Below are 21,711 nucleotides of genomic sequence, written 5' to 3' on the forward strand. Positions count from 1 at the left end.
ATCACCATTCAGCTCATGCTTCAGACCTTAGGCTATAATCTACAGAGGAATGACAGACAGGACTGACAACCCCGATCCTGCCTCATCCGTCTTTTATTCCTACGTACTGATCAGCCCTTCTTCTTCAGCTTATTCCATGCTCAACACTCTTAATGCTTGTCCCTCTTTGACAGACAAAAGTGTCACAAGACAGTGTTTCCTGAGAAGTGAACTCATTCTCATACAAATGCTGACTGTTGTCTTAGAGAAGGATAGGTGTTAGCATGATTGCTATATTGCCAGAAAGCCTGCACTTAACCTCCTATCAACAGGGAAAGCATGATTGTGACTTTTCCAACCCTACCCTCACCCTTATGAATTATTTTTATAACACTTATGCGTTTTGGAGGTTGCAAGGTTATTTTACCTATAAGGGCAAGAAAACTTTCATATACTGTGCTGCTGTAACAAAACTTAAAACCATGTTTGACAGTAAACATTTTAATGCCAAACCTTTTTTTACAATTGGAATTTAAATTGTGCATTATATATGAGATTCTTAAAATTAAGCTAACTTCATCTTAACTATTATTAATCCTTGTATAACATCTTGATACTGATTGTAAGACATAGTAGGGTTGGTAGTAGCAAGTTCATCCCAACAGGTGCAGGAAGGATTTAAAATAGGGCTGCAACTAACCATTATTTTCATTATCAGTTAATCTATTGATTATTTTCTAGAGTAATCGAGTAGTTGTTTGGTCTAGAAAATGTCAGAAAATGGTGAAAAATATTAATCAATGTTTCCCAAAGTCCAAAATGCAACCTAAAATGTCTTGTTTTGTCTCGACAGCTCAAAGATATTCTAGCTTATTATCATAGGGGACCAAGGAACCAGAAAATATTCTCATTTAAGAAGCTGGAACCAGAGAATTTTGGGTTTTCGTTTTTCACAAAATAGTTGGCGATTCATTTTTTGTCTAATCAATATATTGACTGATTGTTGCAGTCCTAGTTTAAACTGATGTTTTAGCTAAGCAGAGAGGCTGTCAATAATCTGAGCTTTTTATACCCTGAAAATCAGCATCTACTGTGGTTCAGTTTGTATTTATCTTTAATCTGCACACTTGTTATCCAGTGGGTTCTTTTTTCATGCAGAACAGCCCATTGTGCTGTATCCATCAAAGCTCGCTTACAGCCTTCAGAAGGAGCTGTGTAGTTACACACACCAAAACACCAATTCACATATAAACTCAAACATCTTCACTGTCTGACCCACATAGAGTATAAACAATCGGAGTCCTGTCTGAAAGGTGAGAAGGTGGGGAATTCAAAAAGCTCCAATTGATCTGAGGAGCGTAGGTCAACTCAGAAATTGTAGGCCCACTTAAGACACTCAAGACTGCTCCACCGCTCTGCGTCCGCCCCCTCTGCTCCTCTGAGACCTTCTCAGGCCACAGTGTCAGAGAGGCAGAGGACTCACCATGAAATGATAGAGGCTTCTCAGTAAGAAAAAAAAAGAAAAATGCTGGATGCCACTGAAGCTTTTTACTTCAAGGTGAGCAGTAGAGGTGTGTCCTGTCAAAGCCCTAAACAAAATGTCTGAAATGCAATTTCAAAGGCTAGGAGGCTGCCTGAAGGCACCACAGAGGAATACCTTTCCTGTACAACCTGAGCATCAAATGGCACAGTGATACCCACAAAGGATAATAGGCATGTATGGTGGATACATGAGGCAGAGAGACATGAGTGAAATACTAAAATAACAGCTGAAGACAAAGTCCAGATGAAGGTGCATTTATCACCTCTGATCCAGCTCTTTTTTGTTTGCCTGCTTGTCTGATGAATGAATTTCCATGAAATTCTGTGGACCAATCAGTCTTGGGCCAACAGACAAATATATTTTGTTGGTAATCCAGATCTGGGATGTTTGCTATTAAATGATTAGAATATTTCAGCCATAATAATGAAACAAACACTGAGACACTAAAACCTGACATCAAAATATGATGGTATGTTTGAAGTCTTAATAGAACAGTCAGGAGAATCATTTTCTTTTTAGCCTTTAAAAGGCAGCCTGAAAGTACAAAATAGGGAAGTGAGAAACCAAAATTGTTATAAGCATTTTTGTGAGTAATTTTAGAGGGTCAGTTCCTCCATAATACCCACTTACCTCTAGCGGTATCTACTGTCAGTATGCAGACAATTTGGGTTTTATCTTGTCATATCTGTGACTGACCTTGCTGTCAACCGTTTCCAGACTATTGGTAGGATGTGGTTTAAAAAAACTGTTGACAGTGAAGTCTGTGGATTACCCAGAGTAACTGGGACACTAATTCTGGAAAGAGACGTTGCTGCTGACTTAGAAAATGTAATTTTGGAAATGCAACTTAAATCCAGCTAGAGAGGTGGATATTTGAAAACTTGGGCAAATATCACTTTCTGCATGGATACACACCACTAGAAGTAAGTGAGAATATCTTAGATTGTATCATCTATATTGGTATTCCTCGTCGTGGTAGCAGAAAAAGTCTATTTCTACTGCATGTTTGGGCAAAAACAGCCATAACCACATATCTGTGCTCTCCCTGACACACACACAGTGGCAGTTAATTGTCATATCACCTCTTCTTGACTGGTCTCGCCATACCAGACAATTGGAGATCTCCACCTACTGAAGTCTGGGGATTTCTAAATGTACAGTAATTGATTAAATGGCGGCAAGAATGGTTACTAACAAACCCCTTACATTTTGTCAAGGACAAGCCTTACCAGAAATGATGCTCTTTCCCCATTCTCCTCTGTAGTGAACTGCACGTCCCCAATATGAAGGGCCACCCTAAAGACATTGGATTGGTTCTGCAATGCAGGTTTTTTTTAAACTCTCTAATAGTTTCCCCCCACTTTTAACGAAACCTGGGATATTGTCCTCAGTCTCTATGAGCGAAGCGTTTAGTGACTGACCTGTGAGTCCACTTCTTGACACTCCACATTGTACGCTCAGGACCGAGCAATTACTCACCCAGTACTGAATCCCTCTATTCTCCAGCACATAAAGGCAAAGAGCCATTTAGAGCTGGAGATGACTGCATCCTCCCTGCTGCGACTCGTATGAGCAATGAGGTCAGGTGGCAATAGGTCGGGGTGTGTTAATGTGAAGGAGGAGGCGTTGAAACAGCGGTAGGGTAATGTTTTTCATTTCACCCTTATTTACACTGAAAATTATTCTATAGCTGGCCTGCCCGCTGAGATGTCCTTGCTTCATTCACTCCCACCTGATAGCACTCACTCATGCGCATAGAAGCCCACACTCTCAATCTCATATAGAGTCAATCACATACACACTCACACACACGTAGTTATGCAGATGCTTAGTCTTATAAGTGGTTCAGGCTCTCCCACATGGCTCCGGGGCAGAATGCACACCTCCTGTTGTGCCAATGCAGCCTCCATTTGCTGACACCTTTCTGAACTCTGAATGTACCTGTCCCCCGTGTGTGTGTGTTTCCAAAAATCACCTACTTGACTCAATATGGCTCTCATCATAATGATAGCAGCACAGCAGGATAATGAACATTATGATATAAACGCTTTTTATCAAGATATTTAGTATATTTTTTATCGCCCTAACCTTAACATAGATGTAGCTGCTATTTAAGACTGGTTGATATAACAACCTATAATACAACACATTCTCACAGGTCATAATAATAATTATGAATCTCTTACAGATCTAAATTTACCCATATCACAATTCCCAATAAATAAATTGTCTGAATCCCTTATAATTAAAGTTGATTGTCATTTATCAGGAAAAAACACATATCAGAAGTGAGGAAAATGAGAAAGGAAATATTATGTCTATGTTGTTTTCTTCCACCAGATGAATGTTGTCCTTTTTTCAAGCCGTCATGTATCTGATGCCTGGAGTTAATACAGTAGTCACTTTGCAACATGACATTATCTCATGAAATAATCTTTCACCCTGCCCTTCTTCTCTCCCTCCTTGCCTTATTCAACTGTTATGAAAGTACAAAACCCCCCACAAGGCATTCATCCAGAACTACATTCAACTCTACTCTTTTTTTTTTTTGGGAAAAAACAATCTAAACGCAAGGTCTTTGGTTCCACGGCAACCGAGCAAATTCAATCTGCTGATGAGGGCCATGTATTATGGTAAAAAATCTCCAGAACAAGCAAGTTCAGTTAGCTGCTATTTACAAGGCCAAGAATAATGAACTGTCAATCCCTGTTCTTCTTTACTGTCAGTACTTTTATTCAATACTTGATATTATAGAGCTTAAGTGCAGGCATTCATATTTTCCTCTATTGTTCTAGTTCTAACTTTTCTATCCAAAATGAAAACGGGTCCATTGTTTCCTTACTCTTATCCTGAGCGATTACAAACTGCAAAAAAAAAAACAACACAAAACCATGAAAGAAATTTCATGGGGCCAAGCAATTGTCTGTTCGCTGCTCCCTCTTACATGCACATTAATATCTTTCTTCATTTGTGTGTGTGTGAATATTTTAAAAGCGCTTTAATCCCTGCTCACAATAGTATGTGACAGAATAATCATATTTACAGAAAGAGATTAAGGTGCATGTTCATTAAGTTTTTTGTTTTCCTACAATAACTATCTTTTTATGGGTACCGTCTTGTTGAAATTCAACAAAAATTAGATACTGACTTTAAAGGATGAACTTCAATGAAAGCAGCAACAAAATCAAAGAATTTTGCCGCCTCCAGCTGTAGCAGAGAAGGAAGTTATTTATGTGTTTGTCAGGCTACAATACGGATAGATATTAGTGGATCTTTTAATTGGAACACAGACTTTCACTGACATGGTTGCTAATTTTGTATAGTTCTGGGTTCAAGTTTTTCCATATAGTACACAATCACCTTAGTTGTTGTACAGTCTGGTGAACTGTAGGTGGTAGCTTTCAGCATGTGAGGTCTGTCATTGTTCTTACCTTCAGGGTCATCTTGGCAAGTAGCTCCTGAAGGTCCATGATGCCTTGCACCAGGCTCAGGAAATCGCTGCAGGTCGGACAGGCTCATCGGAGGAAAAGGAAACAACAAAACGAAACAGAGAGGGGATAAGAGAGAAAGAGCAAAAGGGAAGAGTTTAGATAGAAGATAAATCGAGTAAATGAATAAAAAATAATTAGCTTGTCTGTATTTATTTGGACACAGCTCATGGCTGACAACAGCAAACAAAAGGGAAGCCTCACAATCTGTTTACTCTTTGTCTTAAGCTTGTGGTTGGTATTAGTATCAGTAATGAAGAGACAAGGTGTGATTACATGCCTTATTGATCAGTGACAGAGACAGTGACACAGCAGTGGCCTTGTATCTTAATCTGACAGTAAACAGATGGAGAAACAGGGCGGGGAGGGAGGAGGCTGCAATGAATCTGAATTACAGCAAAATGAAGATTACTGGAGGAGGGGAAGAAGAATAAAAGGAGTGAGAGTTTGTATGTGATCAATGGAGAGAGGTCACCACCAGCTGAAATACAGCTTATTACAGTCCGAGTCATCACGATACTTACTGCGGTTAAGGTTAGGACACTGAGTGATGTAGCCATTGGGAGCAAAAATCAACTTCACATCCTGGATGACGCCCTGGAAAGACAAAGGGAGGGGTGCAGGGAGGAGACAGAAAGAGAAATGATATGCGTGGATTGTGGGACATCTCTTTGGATCTCTAAATGTTTGGTTTATCCAAATTGTGTAGGTCACTGGCAACCATAGTGACCATTTCTTTGGTAAGTAAGTAGCACTGGTTAGTAGTTCAAGTGAAAACTCTTGACAGGGACGTCAGTGAATTATGCCAAATGACAGGGATATTGCTTCCATCAAAAGTTGTTTTTGCATTGCTGGAATGTCATTTTAATGCTGTGAGTAGCACCGTTTTTGGGATGGAGGCAGAAATCTAAGAGACGGATACCTCACAACCTCTGTAAATTATATCCAAACTTTTTTTGTCATTGGGGCAAATTTATCATATGAATCTACCATGTCCCCATCTTTTTCTCCATATTTTTCCAGTACGCATCTGCAAACAGTTGGCTTAGTTGAAGACATCAGAGCTTGTGTTTATTCTTTGGAATTAGTTGTTTATTATAGGTTAATATAGGTTGAAATTAAAAAACAAACAAAAAAAAACATGAAGAAACTTTATCCATATTTTATTGTTCACAAGTTGAGTGGTTTGCATATCAGAGCTAAACTGTAAAAGCACTCAGAAAATGTTTAATCTGCATCTTACAGATCTGCATTAGACTTCACACAACTGACAAACAGAAATCCTTAAAAATACTTGAATCTGCAAAAAAAAAAAAATCTATATCTAAATGTAACCCTCGTGGATGTCGACATCATGAATATCTTGCTAATAATCAGACAACAACTGAGAGTAAAAACATAACCTCCCTCTGCTTTTTGTCAGTCAAATCACACCTACAGGGGAAAAAAATGAAGTCTCTTTTGGGAAACAGCCCCTAAAGATGTGTCGTCCAATAAACTGGATCATCACATTTTGTCCCTTTATGCGAAGGTGTCTTTCTTAGCAGGGGAAAGCAGTTAATATTGAAATTGGTTTGATAGTGGTTGCATTTTAGAAATGGTAAAAAAAAAAAACATCCATTCCTAACTGAACTCAGGCAAATGTACTTTACGCATATGCAGAAGTAAATGGCCAATAACTGGAGAGTTCTCTTCTTTAACAGTCTGTCTGTCAATCACCCTGAATGACAGGCTATCTCCAGAGGTGCAGGGCTGGTAAATAGTGAGCTTCATAATGACCACAGAGAGCAATTTGGGGGGAAAAAAGCGTCCTCTTTAATGGAAAACCAAACTTGTAAAACACTGGGGTGCCCACACACACACACACACACACACACACACACACACACACACACACACATATGCAGAGACACTGGGGTAGCATAATTTTGCCATTCCTTCAAATTGGCTACTGAAAACATGCTGGAAGGACATTAAAATTCGCCACCTCAAGCACAGTTGGCATCGACTCGTCTCTACTTTATGTGTATGTGAAATCCATTTACAGTGCATTCGGCAGGCCTGGATGCAAGCAACACCTGCCTCTGTTTCACAGAGCGAGAGAGCCTTGAGATGACCAGGCTTGCAGCACAGATTGAGAACAAATACATTCTAACGCACACACATACACACACACACAGGCACACACACATACATGCACACAAACACACACACACACAGGCTGTGTGAGCAGTGACTGGTGAAGAAGAGATTGTCAGTGTCACTCAGAATGAAAATGAAGGTGTAGATCACAGATGTCTGTCCCAGTGGTGTAATATAGGAGCCCTGACCACACATCACTGTCAATGATCAGTAGGTAATTCAAACTCCAGTCATAAAATCTCTCCTCTCTCTCTCTCACTCTCACACACACACACAAAGGCAGACACATGCACACATGTGTTTCACCTCCCTGCCAAAGCCTATAGCAGATATGTTTGAATAGCACTATTTGGGAATAATAGTTCTCTCCCATGGTAAGCCGAGTCTACACAGCTACATTTCAAATCAGACATAGCACAGTAAATAAGTAGGAAGATGATGCCATGTTTTTGTCTCTATACTGCAGCACTTTTGATTTGAAATGAATGAATAAAAAGTGATTGAAAGTGCTGACTTTAAGCTTAAAGCTGCACTTATCAGTATTTTTTTTATATCAACAATGAATCAAAGGACCATATGTAATACAAAACAGGTTGCTCACAGTGATAAACCCACAGAGAATTAACAACAACTCTGCAGCCGTATGGTAATTTTTTAAGCCTCTTTTTAGATCATTGTTTTGGATTTACAGAACATCGTCAGGATGGTTCAGTCTCAGCACTCTCATCAGCCTCGTTTTCAGCAGAGGCAGACAGCTGTTTTCGGTAGACAAGCTCTAATAAATCCACTGTTTGCTACCCGCCCGACACCAAATGAAAGACAGACAAAGTTAGCGACTAGCTGGCTGCACACAATTAGCAGATTAAGAGCCAGAAATGTTTTCTCAGTAGTTGGTAGAGACTAAACTGGATCTAAAGAGAGTGAATATTGCTCTTCATCAGGTGGACATAAACATCATGCAAAATCCGAAGGCAACTGTTTGCTAACATGTTAGCCAGAGCAACTTTATAAAGTGATAATATGAGTGGGGGGTGTGTTTGAATAGTCTAATAGAATTTGAATAGAATTTAAATTTTGAATAGTTTGAATGTGTGTTGTCTGCTTCTTCTTCTTCTGACCAATAAAATTAAACTAATGCAACTCCGAGGATGTTTGATACACACTGTTTGTAACTTGTAGCCTTTTTTATATATGGTCCACCTAATCTTAGGATGATCCTAGACACACAGAAGCAGGGGCAACCAATTATTTTTCATGGTCAATCCAGCAGAACATGCCTTTCCTCTTAACCTACAGCTCCCTCTAAGATTGGGGGACTTTAAAAACTATAAAATCCCATAAAAGCATTAAAAGCTGAAAGTCAGCAATTTGACACTGTTTCATTTCAAAGCAAATGTGCTTAAGTACAGAGACATTAAAATTAATTAAACATGTGTTAATAATTAAACATGTGTCACAGCACTTACAGATGGCACTGTTGTCTTGATTAATTGCAAAACAAAAAAAAAGTTTCTGTGTGTGTGTGCGTGTGCATTTGTGTGAAGAACAGATTGCTTTATCCTGTTGAATAGGTGAAAAAAACAAATTAATTTAATCTTTGGTTTTGGGTTTAGATTTGAATTAAGATTGATTGAAGGTTTGGAAATGATTCATGCTGCAAAAAAGGGATTGAATAAAGTGACATTAAGTCCCCACAAGTAATGTAAATGTGTGTATGTGTGTGTGTTTGTGTCAGAGAGAGAGAGAGAGAGGGAGAGAGAGAGAGAGAGAGAGGTAGGCTTATGTGCTGGTTAGGCATCATTTGTTTCTCTGTGTCCCCAAACATTCTCAAGTTCACTCCCTGTTATTGCAGACATTACCTTCACTTCGCTTGTCTGCTGGCCTTTATAGTCATAATTCCCAGTTAGCTTGTTTATTACAGCAGTAATAGGCCAGGCGTGTTTGGCCAGCTCTTTGCCTTTGAGCAACATTGACAAAGGTTTATTACCCTGGGTCAGGCTTTATACTGAGATTCTTTTTTTCTCAGTTTGATCATGCACAACATGACCTTTCCATGTTCTATCAAGGTCTGATGACTTAACCTCCAGGTGCAGATCATCTCCCTGGACTAAACTAGCATCAGCAACACTAATTAACAAGTGTGAGAGAGGAGAGACAAAAGAGATTTGAACGGAGACAGAGAAAAGGAGATGTTAATGATGATGATCTCCCCAAAGAATTTACTTGTTCTTATCTTAATGCTCTGTAGTACTAACTAATTCCTCCCATACACAATTTTTTGATGGACTGTAATGATTTAGCTTTGCTTGTGGTCAACACACTTTTTCAACCTCTATTTGTGATGGAATGGAAAATTGTGATGTCAAAAAGTCTCACCCTACATGCAGACAATGGTGGCTCAAATGTACCACAAACAATTTGAAGAATCCAACCGTCACACTAGCTAAAATGCATATTAAACTAACTACGCTTGTTAAGAAGGCACAAGGATTTGTTTAACTTAATGTAAAGTAAATGTCATTGACACTTTGACTTGTGGTTTGCAATGCATTTTAACAGCAAATGTTGGTATCGACTATCAAAAATGCACACAAGAAAATACAAACACTTGCATTCTGGGGTTAATTTGCCCTACTACTAAAAGTACTAAAAATGGAGCATCAGAGGATCAATGGGAAACAAATATTTTAATATTTAGCTCTTCATAATGAAGTTAAATTTATTCCATAATCTATGTTTTTGTTTTTGTTTTCTTTCCAATTGATCCCAAGAGTCTCCTTTTGCCAGAATGAGACAGAATTGGAGAAAATGATGTTGTGGATGGCACGCCCTTTAAATAAAATGAAGATAGTTGCGAACAAAACAAACAAACTAATTTAAACAGCCAAGAAACAAAGTATTCATAAGACAGACACGGGTAAAGATCTGGGCTCTGAATCTTTCACATCCAGGTTCGGCTTTTCCTTCGTCACACTGCCTTATGTAACGCATTCAAGCTCTCCATCATTGTCTGTGTTAGATTCATTACTGTCCCGTGGTGCACGAAACACCGTGCATTTCACAAAAGAACCAGTTCCAAACGCGCCTGCAGTGTCCCTGAGGAGTCAGCATCCTTGACACAATGGATTCTAGATAAAGATAATTTATTACAGTTGCTACTCAGATGGAGAGGCCCCCAGGAGGAGGTGGTGCGAGGCAGAGGAGCGTCTCCAGCCATTGCGAGGGCTCAGTATGTTTTATTTAAAGGCCTAGTTAGCTCGTCTTATCATTATCCCACTCCTGTGTTCTGAATGGGATAGATTACAGCTGCTGCTTTATTTCACCTCCTATCTCCGTCTGCAGTGTTACTCCTATAGCTCTTAGCTTTTTTATCCTTTCCTTCGCCTCCTGCCTCTTTATTCTTTTCTCTCGGTTTCCCAACAAGATCTTCATCATTCTCTGCTTTTGACAAGAGATGATGCATGTGGGTTCTGTTAATCCCCTGTCTTTAACAGGTTAAAGAGCAACTTGACACCTCGCTGTTGCTTGAACACTACCGCCCTCACAAATTCAAAAAAATGTCATTAGAACCCATGCTCACAACACTGCCCCCCTTATCACCCCAGTTTTGTGCAACTGCTGACAATCCCACTCCCCTCACAGCTGTCAGATTGGTGCCTCTGTGTTCCTCTGCCTCTCCCCTGTCTAACATCTACAAACACCACAGCTCTTAATGCTTCAATATTACATCTGACAGTCATCCGTGTGACCTTTTTCACTTTAACTTTTTCTTGCATTGGGGGGCAGTCTCGAAGACAGAATTACTAGATTTTCTCTGCAAAAAGGAAAATAACTTCTGTTGCAATGAACAACAATGGGACCAGGGACAAACTATGAAACACTGCACCATTGACTTCAGACCAGATTTTTATTGGTCAATCGCGCAATTGCTTTCCACTGCCTCAAGATAGCAATGCGCCAACAATGCACCTGACCACACCTCATTTTAAGACCAACAGGCCCATGGGTGCTCAGATGGGCGCAAGTGCATTTGCCATTTAAACAATGTGGGCGCTGAATGGGAAAATGACAACTGTGTCGGTCTTAAACTAGCAAAGACACTCGCATTGCGCTTGGCGCCACTTTGCACTGGGTGTAAGATAGGGCCCTTATTGTTAACTAGAAAGCATGTAATAGCAAAGACATATGTAAAGTTGGAGATGTTTTGTCTCTGCCTGTCTGAGTCCATCTCTGTTTATCTGTTTGTGTTTCTTAAGGTCTCTGCACACTACGGCTATCAACTGTTCGCCAAGAAACCACTTTGAAAATCTTTTAGATAACAATAAGCTATGCTTTCTGTAGTCCAACACAATAAACCCCTCCCGGCACTCCTCTCCCCAACTCTGTCATGGCTGAATATTTAGTTGATTTCACCAAAAACTCAACTCTTGCAAGGTTTCAGAACAAGATTTCTCCTTGAGCGAGACTTGGTTAGACACAGTAACAAACAGACTGCATCAAGTGAGAGGTAAAGAAAAATGTGTCATTTCTCTGTATGGTCCTTTCCATAATGTTGTCAGCCACTCATAACAATGTGAGCCTGTTTAAAGTAGAAAAAATATTTACATGCATAGAGAGAGACAGCAACCTCCAGCTGACATGTAGCTGGGTAGCTAGCTAGCAGGCTAACATTATCAGGACACTGGAACCTAATTGGAACCAAAACCTATTGTGACTCTTTCAGGGGTTGTTAATTAGGTGGTCTATGACCTGCCATGAGTTTAGATAGGATGTCTATCCAATTTCTTCTTTTTAGATGTGAGTAGACAAGCACACATGGAATAAAATGCCTATGGGAATCTCTTGCACAGGGTTGGATGATGAGGGTCATGCATCAAACTATGAGACATGAACAAAACAATGATTCAATTGCACAGTGAACTGAGTCTTCTAAGGCAAGTGTCTATTGCTCCCTGTATTTCTACACTGTGACAGAAGCGTGTGGAAAACCATTTGAAATGTATTTGTAATTTTATGGCTTGAAGATTTGAGTAAAACTCAAAGAATTACTTCAAATATTGTCTAGAGTCAGCACAGTGTCTCTTATTGAAGGGCAAGAGTTAGAAAGTATCAGTTAGATGGTGAAGTGGTTTAACTGTTGACTACAGGATGATTTTGATAAATACCTGTCAGCCAATCAAAGATGTATTTTCTGTAGCCATACTATGATGACAGAGTTCATCCCACCCAGATATGTGGTGCTGTAGCCTACACTCGGCTGCTGCACCTTTTTTTCTCACTCTGTAGTGAGACTTAGCTAAAAAGAATAGCTACTACATGTGTATAACAACTAATAAAATTGTTTACTCATGCATATGCATGCATGCATGAGATAATTAAGCTACTCTTTAAAAAAAAGGTGTAGCTCTACATGGCCCTTCTGATACACAACAGGTCCTCGATTCAAGGTGTTACAAGTGCACCTGTCAGCCTGACATGCCAACTCATCCCAGTGTAAACCTAAAGGGAGAATCTTCTCATTCACACAAGCCCGTGTGCTTCCACACCATCTGTCTCTGCTGCTGACAAACACTTCTGAGCTCTCCCTGCACATGGAGGGTAGACAGACTGCGAGCACTGAGTCGACTGTGGGTAGGGAACTGAATGATGGAGCTGTGTCTTTCAAGACCAGAGCTTTCCTCCAGAAGGTGTTTCGTGAAGTCTTGATGCTACGGAGGCTGAAAGAAGAGGAGGCTGAGGTAGGTGTGCAGCGGCGATTGTGTCAAAGCATGGGAGGGATAATTAAGACCACAGTAGAGTCTGGTGGCTAATCAATATGTTACACAGCAAAAATAAAAGGTCCATTGATTGCATGGTGGGTGGCCAGGAGAGGAGGGAATATCAAGAGCGTGTGCATGTCTTGGTGATACTCTGCCATGTCCCCTCCCTACTGTGAGCGCATGCAGGAGCCTGAGAAAATGAGCAGTGATTAAAAATCGACAACATTGTAATGGGCTTGGGAATAAGTGTTTCAAAGCACACAAACTTCTGTAAGCCCTCTGTACTCCTTTCTTGTATCTTCCACTTGGCTCTCTTCCTCCTCACAGCCTACTGCAAATCTGGCCAATTATACCAGGCGATCTTGAATGTGAAGCACGTTCAGGTGCATGGAGGAAGCGTGTGTTCATGTGTACGTGTGTGTTTGTGCATCATCTTTGGAGTCTTACCTTGAACAGGCCGTGCTTGTGGCTGTGCTGGCCCAGCCAGACTCCACTGCCTGGGGTGAGCTCCATCTGAGGAGGGTCTATCACCCGCTCATAAATCCTGCCAAAAACAAATCACAAGAGAATGTATGGTTATGATAACGACACAGACTCAAACACATTTGTTTTTTGTCTTGTTCTGGCAGGAACACTGATCCAATACAGCTGAATAACAGAGTAAATCCAACAGATTGTGTGCATGTCCGCTCCCGCCCTCCCTCCTCTCTCTTCACTGGAAGCAGAGACTGTAGAGCAGAGGCTTCTCTCTTCGAGCGTGACAGTCAGTCTTGCCCCACGGCTCTCTAACACGGTATTGATATCTGGACCTGGTATGTAGGCTGGATTAACTGCCTGACTCCTGACATAGACACAAACAGGCTTTGGCATTATCAAGTCAAACATCCTCAGCATCATTCAGCACCATTTTTTCCTGCACTGAGGTGGGCTTAACGATGCCAGCAAGCTCTGATTGGCCTCTTTGAGGATGTCAGAGAACAATTTGTCAGGTTTTCTTTTCCTCGTCGTCCTCCTCCTCCTCCTCCTTCTCACACTATGAGCCCATGCAGAGTGACACACTCAGAATAGCAGGCTGATTTTTCTCTTGTTGTCTATTTCATTGCGGTGGAATTACATACAATAATTTAGTACTTGTTTTAATCTCTGTGAAAGGAGAAACTCCAACTGTACTTCCAAAAAAGTAATAGTCATAATGATGAGGGTCATCAATGTGAAGACGAAATAAATCACCATGTTAAATAAAAATTCTTCTTAATAGTGGTAGGGCATGTTTCCAAAATAGAGTAGAGGACAGAGAGTGAGATTTGTGAGCCTGAAAGGTCAGCAGCAGGACAGGTGATTGGTCTTGATGTATGAAACTACCAATCCTGTACTTTAAATCAAAGTCACTTTTATGCTTTTGGCTTAAGTATGTACTTAAAGCTCCATTAAGCAGTATTTTTGTATTAACATCGAGTGAAATGACTCCCTGTGATGTAAAAAGATTGCTATTGCTGCTAATCCCAGAGTCAACATCCGAGTCTGCAGCTCTGCAGCTTTCAAAGGTTTTGTCAGCTTTTGGTTTTACATGGCTTGCACATATGGTTGACTTTTAATGGCTCTCACCAACCCCCCCTACATAAAACCACGGCAGCTTACGTAAGCTACCTGCCCAGCAAAAACTTGAGGAAAGACATTTAGCAAGCAAACAACACAGTTTTCTGGCTTTAAGGTGTAAAAAAAAACACTAATCACATTTAAATGTCACATGCATATCAGATAATTAATCTTGGAACATTATTCTATAATTGTGTTCAAATGACACAATCTGTAAAGATCATCAGCTTTTACCTGCATCTGCTGCTTTTATTGTGACTAATACACCAACTTAATGCATGCATTTTATAAATAGTATTCTTTTATTTCTTTATTGTTCATATTTAATCGCTGTATGTATGTTTTCATGTGCAAACATTTGGTGCTTGTTCATGTTGATATGTACGTGCTGCAGTGCCTCAACACTGTTTATACTGTAGCTGTCTTATTTCCCACCTGCTGGGCGAGCTGTCACTGCGGAAGAGAATGTAGAGGTCATGTGATTATACTCTATTTTGTCTACCCCCCCAACCTTTCTGTCTTTGCTTCCCGCACCTTCCCCTTTCGTCAGCTGCTCAGCAGCGTTGAAGTGTGGGAGTTTCACAGAGGGAACACTGGAGAGCTGAGAAGCCAATTAGAATAGGGATGTGCGCACGGGTACATTTGCACAGCCTGACACCACAGACTGCAGCCATCAACAGCTAATTATAGAGGACATACACCAGTCAACATACGGTATAGTATGATTAACAGTGCTCTTCTATCACCATGTTGCAGGATTCAATGAGTAATAGCTGCAGTTTACAACCCAGAGAATAGAAGAGAACGTGAAGAACTGCAGTTCATGTATTGACAACGTTTTTGAGTATCAGGAGATTCATTTTACATTCATCTTGGGTCTGTTAACACAAATAACAATTAAAAATCCATACTGTACCAGAGGAAAGGTATCTAGTCATGCAGATAGTTTTAGACTTATTTGTCCAAATTTTCTCAATACATCATATTGAGGGTGAATGGAAAGGAGAAAGGTTCACGGATAAAAAATGATTTTTGGCCCTGTACATTAGGGACGTTCAGAGCCCAGTATTTGTATTTGAATCTATATTTGTTGAGGCAGCAGAACTATTTGTATTTGTTTTCGAATAAAAGTGGAAAGAAGCTTAAAAATCCTGATGCTTTTAATTTTAGAAAATTAAAGTGTTACAATAAGTGTTCATGAATAAACTACCTTGCTTGTATTCGGGCACATTCCTACTGTACATGTTACCTAGACTTAAATTTTACAATACATCTTAATTGAGTTCTTCTAAACAGTCACCTTGTATTTTGCGTGTTACTTGTTAATTGTTTGTTAACATGTATCCTTTAATTAATACAAAAAACTTTATCAACAATACCCTGTAATATTTACAACTGTTTTTCTAATCTTATATTTATATTGTACAGACTGAGAAAAGCAAGTAAAATGTATTTGAACCATGGGACTAAATGGCAACCATGTGCACACTGCACTCTCTAGGTAATGTCAGACAATTTGCGCTTGTTATCCACAGTTTGCGACCACAGACTTTTCCTGCTTAGGCTCGAACATGTCCAAGCCAGGTATTATTCCATGAGGAGGGTGAGTGGTAGCTCATTTATAGGTAGGTTTACATACTTGGTTAACTGTTGCATCACCCACGTAGCTTTCCAGCTAATGGTCATTTTTGTTTCTTTAATATTCACATTATCTGACTAGCATTAGCAGGTTAATGTTACAAGGTCAGTGAATTTGGTCCCCTTTTCATGCACATGGCTAACTGAGAGGCTTGTTTGTTCAATAGATAGGGCGAGACTGTCTAACATTCATGGTACTTGCGGATTTTATTGAAGAAAAAAAAATCTGAATTGTAGCCAGTGCTGGTGGCTTCAATAGACCTCACAGACATTGCAATTGGATCTGCTGGCATAATGTTACAGTATGTTACAGATAATATATTCCTCTTCTTACACTGTGGAAGTGCAACACAAGAAAGCCCCATACCTGCTGACAGATCCATCATCACTGATTGAACTGAGTGGCAGTCAGTACATCAGTAGTGTTGGTGTGTATGTGTGAGTGATAAAATAGTGAGTGGAGTGTTGCATGGTAGAAGGAAAGGCAAAGAAAAAGATGGGGAGCATAGAGAGTAGGGAACAGAGTTTCCTCTTTCTCTCTCATCATGGAATAAATGGGGTGCACTGTTATAGTACTGGGAACACACTGGTGTTCCCAGTAAACAACAACCTGACCAAACCCTGCTAAGCATCTGCAACACAAAACACAAAGATAAGTAGTGTTTGTGCTATCTGGCCCCTTAATGTGGTATATCTATCCAAACAATAAAACTCTAACATCAGAGACCACCTAATTAATAATTGACTAGGGCATTTCAGAGAGTTCAAAAATGTTAGTGGGTTGTGGTCAGTAAAAACAACAACGAGCACCTGAACAACACATGCACATCAAAATGACAAAGCCCAGACTAAAGCCAAAGTCTCCTTTTCAATCACAGTAGTTAAGCTGGTGTTTGTTTAATTTCTTAGAGAAGAAATTCACAGGCCTATCCACCCCCTGTTTGTCAGACTGCATCAATACTGCACCTGCCCCCACATGACTGGCATCCACCTGTGGCTTGAACGGCTTTTTCACAAAGGGGGCAGCCAGCTCCGGAGCACTATGCAAAAGGGCCTTGACATCCTGGAAAGCCTGTTGACCAACAGAAGCCACACATATTTAACATCTGTCTTTAACAAATCAGTAAGGGTAACAAAAGATTCCTACAGAATCTCCGGTAGTATCCTACGCATTAGCTCCTCTTTTGTTGTTGGCGAAGGAAACTGCTCTACAGCCAACACCTGTGCTTGCACTGGCCACACTTGGCCTTGGCCCACAACATGTCCAAGGTACATTACTGTTGTACAAGTAAAATCACAATTTGCCAGATTAAATGTCAGTTGTGCAGCAGCCAAAGGCTCAAACAATATGTGAATGCACAAAACTGACTGTCCCAACTCTCACTGTAGACAACCACGTCATCCAAATGGACAGCACAACCTTCCAAATCCCCAACCACCACATTTATCAAACATTGGAATGTTACTAGTGCGTTCCACAAGCCAAAAGGCATCACTTTATATGGATACAAGCCAGATGGAGTTATAAAATGCAGAAATCTCTTGCACCCTTTTGGACAATGGTACCTGCCAATATCCCATAAGAAGATCAAATTTACTCACAAACTTCACAGATCCAACCTGATTGATGCAATCATCCATCTGCGGAAGTTGAAATGCATGCGGCTTAGTGACACTGTTGACCTTACGAAAGTCAGAGCAAAATCTGCGGGTATTATCAGACTTAACATTAATTTGTTTGTTGGTTTTCTTTAGAGCATAGAAATCCGCTTTTACATGACCCTTTTTGCAACAGAAGTGACATACTTCTTCCATGTCAAAAATTCATGCCCAACAGCACCATCCTTAAAGCCACCGGCACTACGCACATCTTCCCAATCACTGCAGTATGTAAGGACATACTGATCTGCTAACGCAACTGCCTCACCAACTGTTGTTACCTGTTTCTCTGTATTTATGTGGCAATACAGCTGGGAACTGCATTTTTTGAACTGTTCCAAAACAATAAGAGCACACAAATCATCAGAAGTTATCATATCAGAAGCTGTACACCAACGAAAAAAGTATTCAGCAAATTGCGTGAAAACTCCAGAGAGGACTGTTTATCCCCCTTCCTACCGTTCCTAAACCGCTGGTGATAAGCCCCGGGAACTATCTCATAGACCTTAAGAACAGCGGCTTTCACTGATGCATAAATCACAGACAAAGCTGAATATGCCTCCCGCACCTTCCCGGTCAGTACACACTGCAACCTGATTGTGCGATCGGCATCAGGCCAGCTCCTAGCGTCGGCCACCCTTTCAGACAGACAAAAAAAATGGTTCAGGGTCTCTCTTATTGAACCTCGGAAGAAGCCGCAAATTACCCAGCAGATCCATATGTGAAGAGAAGCGGTCACCTGAAGAACTATTTCCACTTAGCCCTTGACCAGTTTCCAGGCTCAACTTACTTTCTCTGATCCTAGCCTGCTCTGTGTCACACTTCATTTTTTCCAAAGCCAATACTTTATCAACTTCACATTTCCTTTTCTCATTTTTCTCAACTGAAACCTGGTGCTTCAACTTTTCATGTTCCATTTGTAACGGTAAATCCTTCTGCTGTACTCTGACCTGTCAGCAAAGACAAACCAGCAGCATCCTCAACAATAACCGTGCCTGGCAACACATTCATCTCATACAAGTTAGCCTTTAAAAGACCTGTGTCCCTGAGCCTTTTGTCACTGATTTCAACCTTAGAGTAGTCTGCAATTTTCAACAATTGCACCTTTGTACAGCCATCTAAAAACAAGTCTGATGGAGTCTTAAAAAATCCGGAGCATGAGGCATTTTACAAACCCAGACCAATAGAAGGCAGTAGTCAACATGGCTAGCAACGTAACTTCAGGTTTAACTCCGGGTTTTCAGTCCTATGACGGAGGTTCACTTCTTACTGAGGTACATCACCATGGTAACTTATGCATAACAGCTAACCTGCTCCAGAGCAGGTTAACTTCAGAGGATCAGATTACAACCTGTCAACAGTACAACCACTGACCAATCAAATCACTGTAAAAAAATTTGTCACCACTCCTACAGGATCCCGACATGGACAAAAGGCCTGAGTTAAAATAAACAATAAATAAATAATGATAGCTGACAGTGTGGATGATTTCACACCCTGATTCCATCACTGCAGCTCAGAATAACATGAGACACTTGTATGATTATAACTGGAAATAAAAATGAAATATTGTCTTTTATTAGAAAAATAATCCACACACTGTTAATTGGCTCCCATGATTATAAAATGCAAATGCAACATTTGGGTCAGATAGACCTCATCAGTGATTAACTACTTTTCCACTCTTTGCTTCGGTAGCAGAAATAGTCTGACATTACTTTTAAGTTTCTTTTTTTATGTGACATATTCAGAATGGTTTCTTCATCATCCAACTAAATAGCAGAAATACTCACTCTACACTAAAGTTATTTATAATAATTCCTACATGTATTTTAAGCCTTAGCCAACTTTTAACATGTGGAAAGTATTTCTAGTGTTTCTACATTTTCTTATTATGATTACAAGCTTGTTTGCGTTTCACTCCGTTGAATATGACTATTTGCTGTTCCTAAAACAGAAGTTTTCTGCAGGTACTTGGTATCATAGTTTCATCTCATATCATATGAAGTGCTTCATTCATGGTTCTGATGATGTCAGTTGTAATTAACAACCCTGCCTTTTTCACTTGAACGCGCTCGTAGATGATATCCTGGGTATGTTGAACTTGCTTTGTAGTACAGGCCTCAGGTCTTCCAATCCATGCTCTTCTGAACACCAACAAAGACACTCAGCTCACCCAGGTGTTTTCCCTGACCTCAATTACACAGAACGAGGCCAAAACCAGAATATGCAAATAAATCAAGGCATTCCCTGAGGACCTGCCCTCCAGGTGTTATATGTACCAACCTCGTCACAAATCGGTCCCTCCGCTCCGACTACCCGGGAAACCCCTACAGTCAACAACACCTGGACGCATTTCAACACAAAGAGAACGACTGATTAAATGCACACAAACAAAACACCTAGGAACCAGACTAAGAAAAGCCCCAAATTTGTCATGACTGGCTCAAAAACCATGACAAATAACTGGAGGCGACACAAAAAAGTTATAGCAAAAAACCACTAATTTATTTGAGACAACTAGTCAAAACGTCAGTAGTGTTATGTGCATGCATGAGTGATAAAATAATGAGTGTTGCATGGTAGAGGGAAAAGCAAAGACAAAGAAGGAGAGCGTAAAGAGAAAGGAGCAGAGTTTCCTCTTTCTCTCTCATGAAAGAATAAGTGGGGTGTGCTCTTATAGTACTTGGAACACCGAGCCCAGGTGTTCCCAATAAACAACAATCCGATCACACCTTCTGGGCATCTGCAACACAAAACACAAAGACAAGCAGCCAGCCCAACAGCCAAAAGAGGCGGAGTCGTCACAGTGGTAAACACTTGCCTTCTGTTCATGTGTCTAAACCATTTTGTTTTACTGGCAGCTCCAAGGAAATACTCAGTAACTATGGTGGGTAGCTATTAAAAACTGGTGTTGGACCACACTTAACATTTATGTTAATTTATTTATTTATGCTGGTGGTTTTCAAATGGGGGTATCTGACCACTAGGGCCTTGCTGATCTGATATTTAGTGAAATGTTAGTTTGTATGAAGCAGTACCCTCAACACCTTCAGGATTTTCATAGTGAAAAATTCAATATGGACCATTTTTTTCCTGCTAGGAAATCTTACATAGTGGACATTTTATCCAACCTGAACTGAAGTTGATCATTGTAAATGCTTTTCAGAACTGATATAAGGTATCATTAGAGAATCCAGCTGTCCTTTGTACAGTATGTTGTTTCATTCTCATAGACTAAGCCCTTAAGAAAGTTTCACTTTGGCACATTATTTTATTTTGTTGGCAACAAAGGAAGCAGAAACATTGCTGTAAAAGATAGTTCAAATAATATGTAAATGTTACACAAATAATTCAGTCCAGCTGTCAAAAGAATTTCTTTGTAATAACTTTTAAAACAATAGAGACCAGAGCCGAAGTATCAAAGTTTAAATTTTCTTGTACAAGAAGGAGCGTTTCGCAGTGCAACACACAAGATGAGGTTACAAAGAAAAAGGCTCCTCGAGGAGCGCCTACAACGAGTTTTTATACAGTAGAGGTGGGCGTCTCAGTTCTTCTCCTAATTTGTCAAGTACAGACTTCATCGTTAACGTCATGACCATTTCCAACCTGCAAAACTGACCCCCAGATGACATGTCTCGCCCTGTCTCCAACAAATTTATTTTCTCTATCTTCCTTTTTACAAATATAATGCTGAACTTCCTTTAACTTAAGCTGATGAGTCTGCTGATGTTGCAGAGTTGCAGTACAAGACAGGAACAATTCATCATGATTTGTGTAAAATAGTAATACACATACACAGTGTAATCATAATTTAAACTTAAATTTGAATTTAAATTTAACTTAGAAAAACCAAGTATTTTTAAAGAAATTGGTAAATAAATGCAGTGGTAGTCTGAGTAAAATT

The 21,711-nt window shown here is 40.1% G+C and overlaps 1 protein-coding gene across 1 annotated transcript in view; it reads right to left on the reverse strand.

Annotated features, from left to right (window-relative positions):
• Positions 1–21,711, reverse strand: part of LOC121899247 (protein kinase C-binding protein NELL1-like) — a 280,357-nt gene that overhangs the window by 177,834 nt on the left and 80,812 nt on the right. Inside the window, exons 5-7 of the mRNA XM_042414949.1 lie at positions 13,359–13,455; positions 5,535–5,607; positions 4,954–5,036 (exon numbers count right to left, since the gene is read on the reverse strand). Of these exons, the coding sequence (XP_042270883.1) occupies positions 4,954–5,036; positions 5,535–5,607; positions 13,359–13,455 (253 nt within the window). The remainder of the gene's footprint in view (positions 1–4,953; positions 5,037–5,534; positions 5,608–13,358; positions 13,456–21,711) is intronic.

Source organism: Thunnus maccoyii, chromosome 1, assembly GCF_910596095.1.
Source record: "Thunnus maccoyii chromosome 1, fThuMac1.1, whole genome shotgun sequence".
Taxonomy (NCBI): Eukaryota; Metazoa; Chordata; class Actinopteri; order Scombriformes; family Scombridae; genus Thunnus; species Thunnus maccoyii.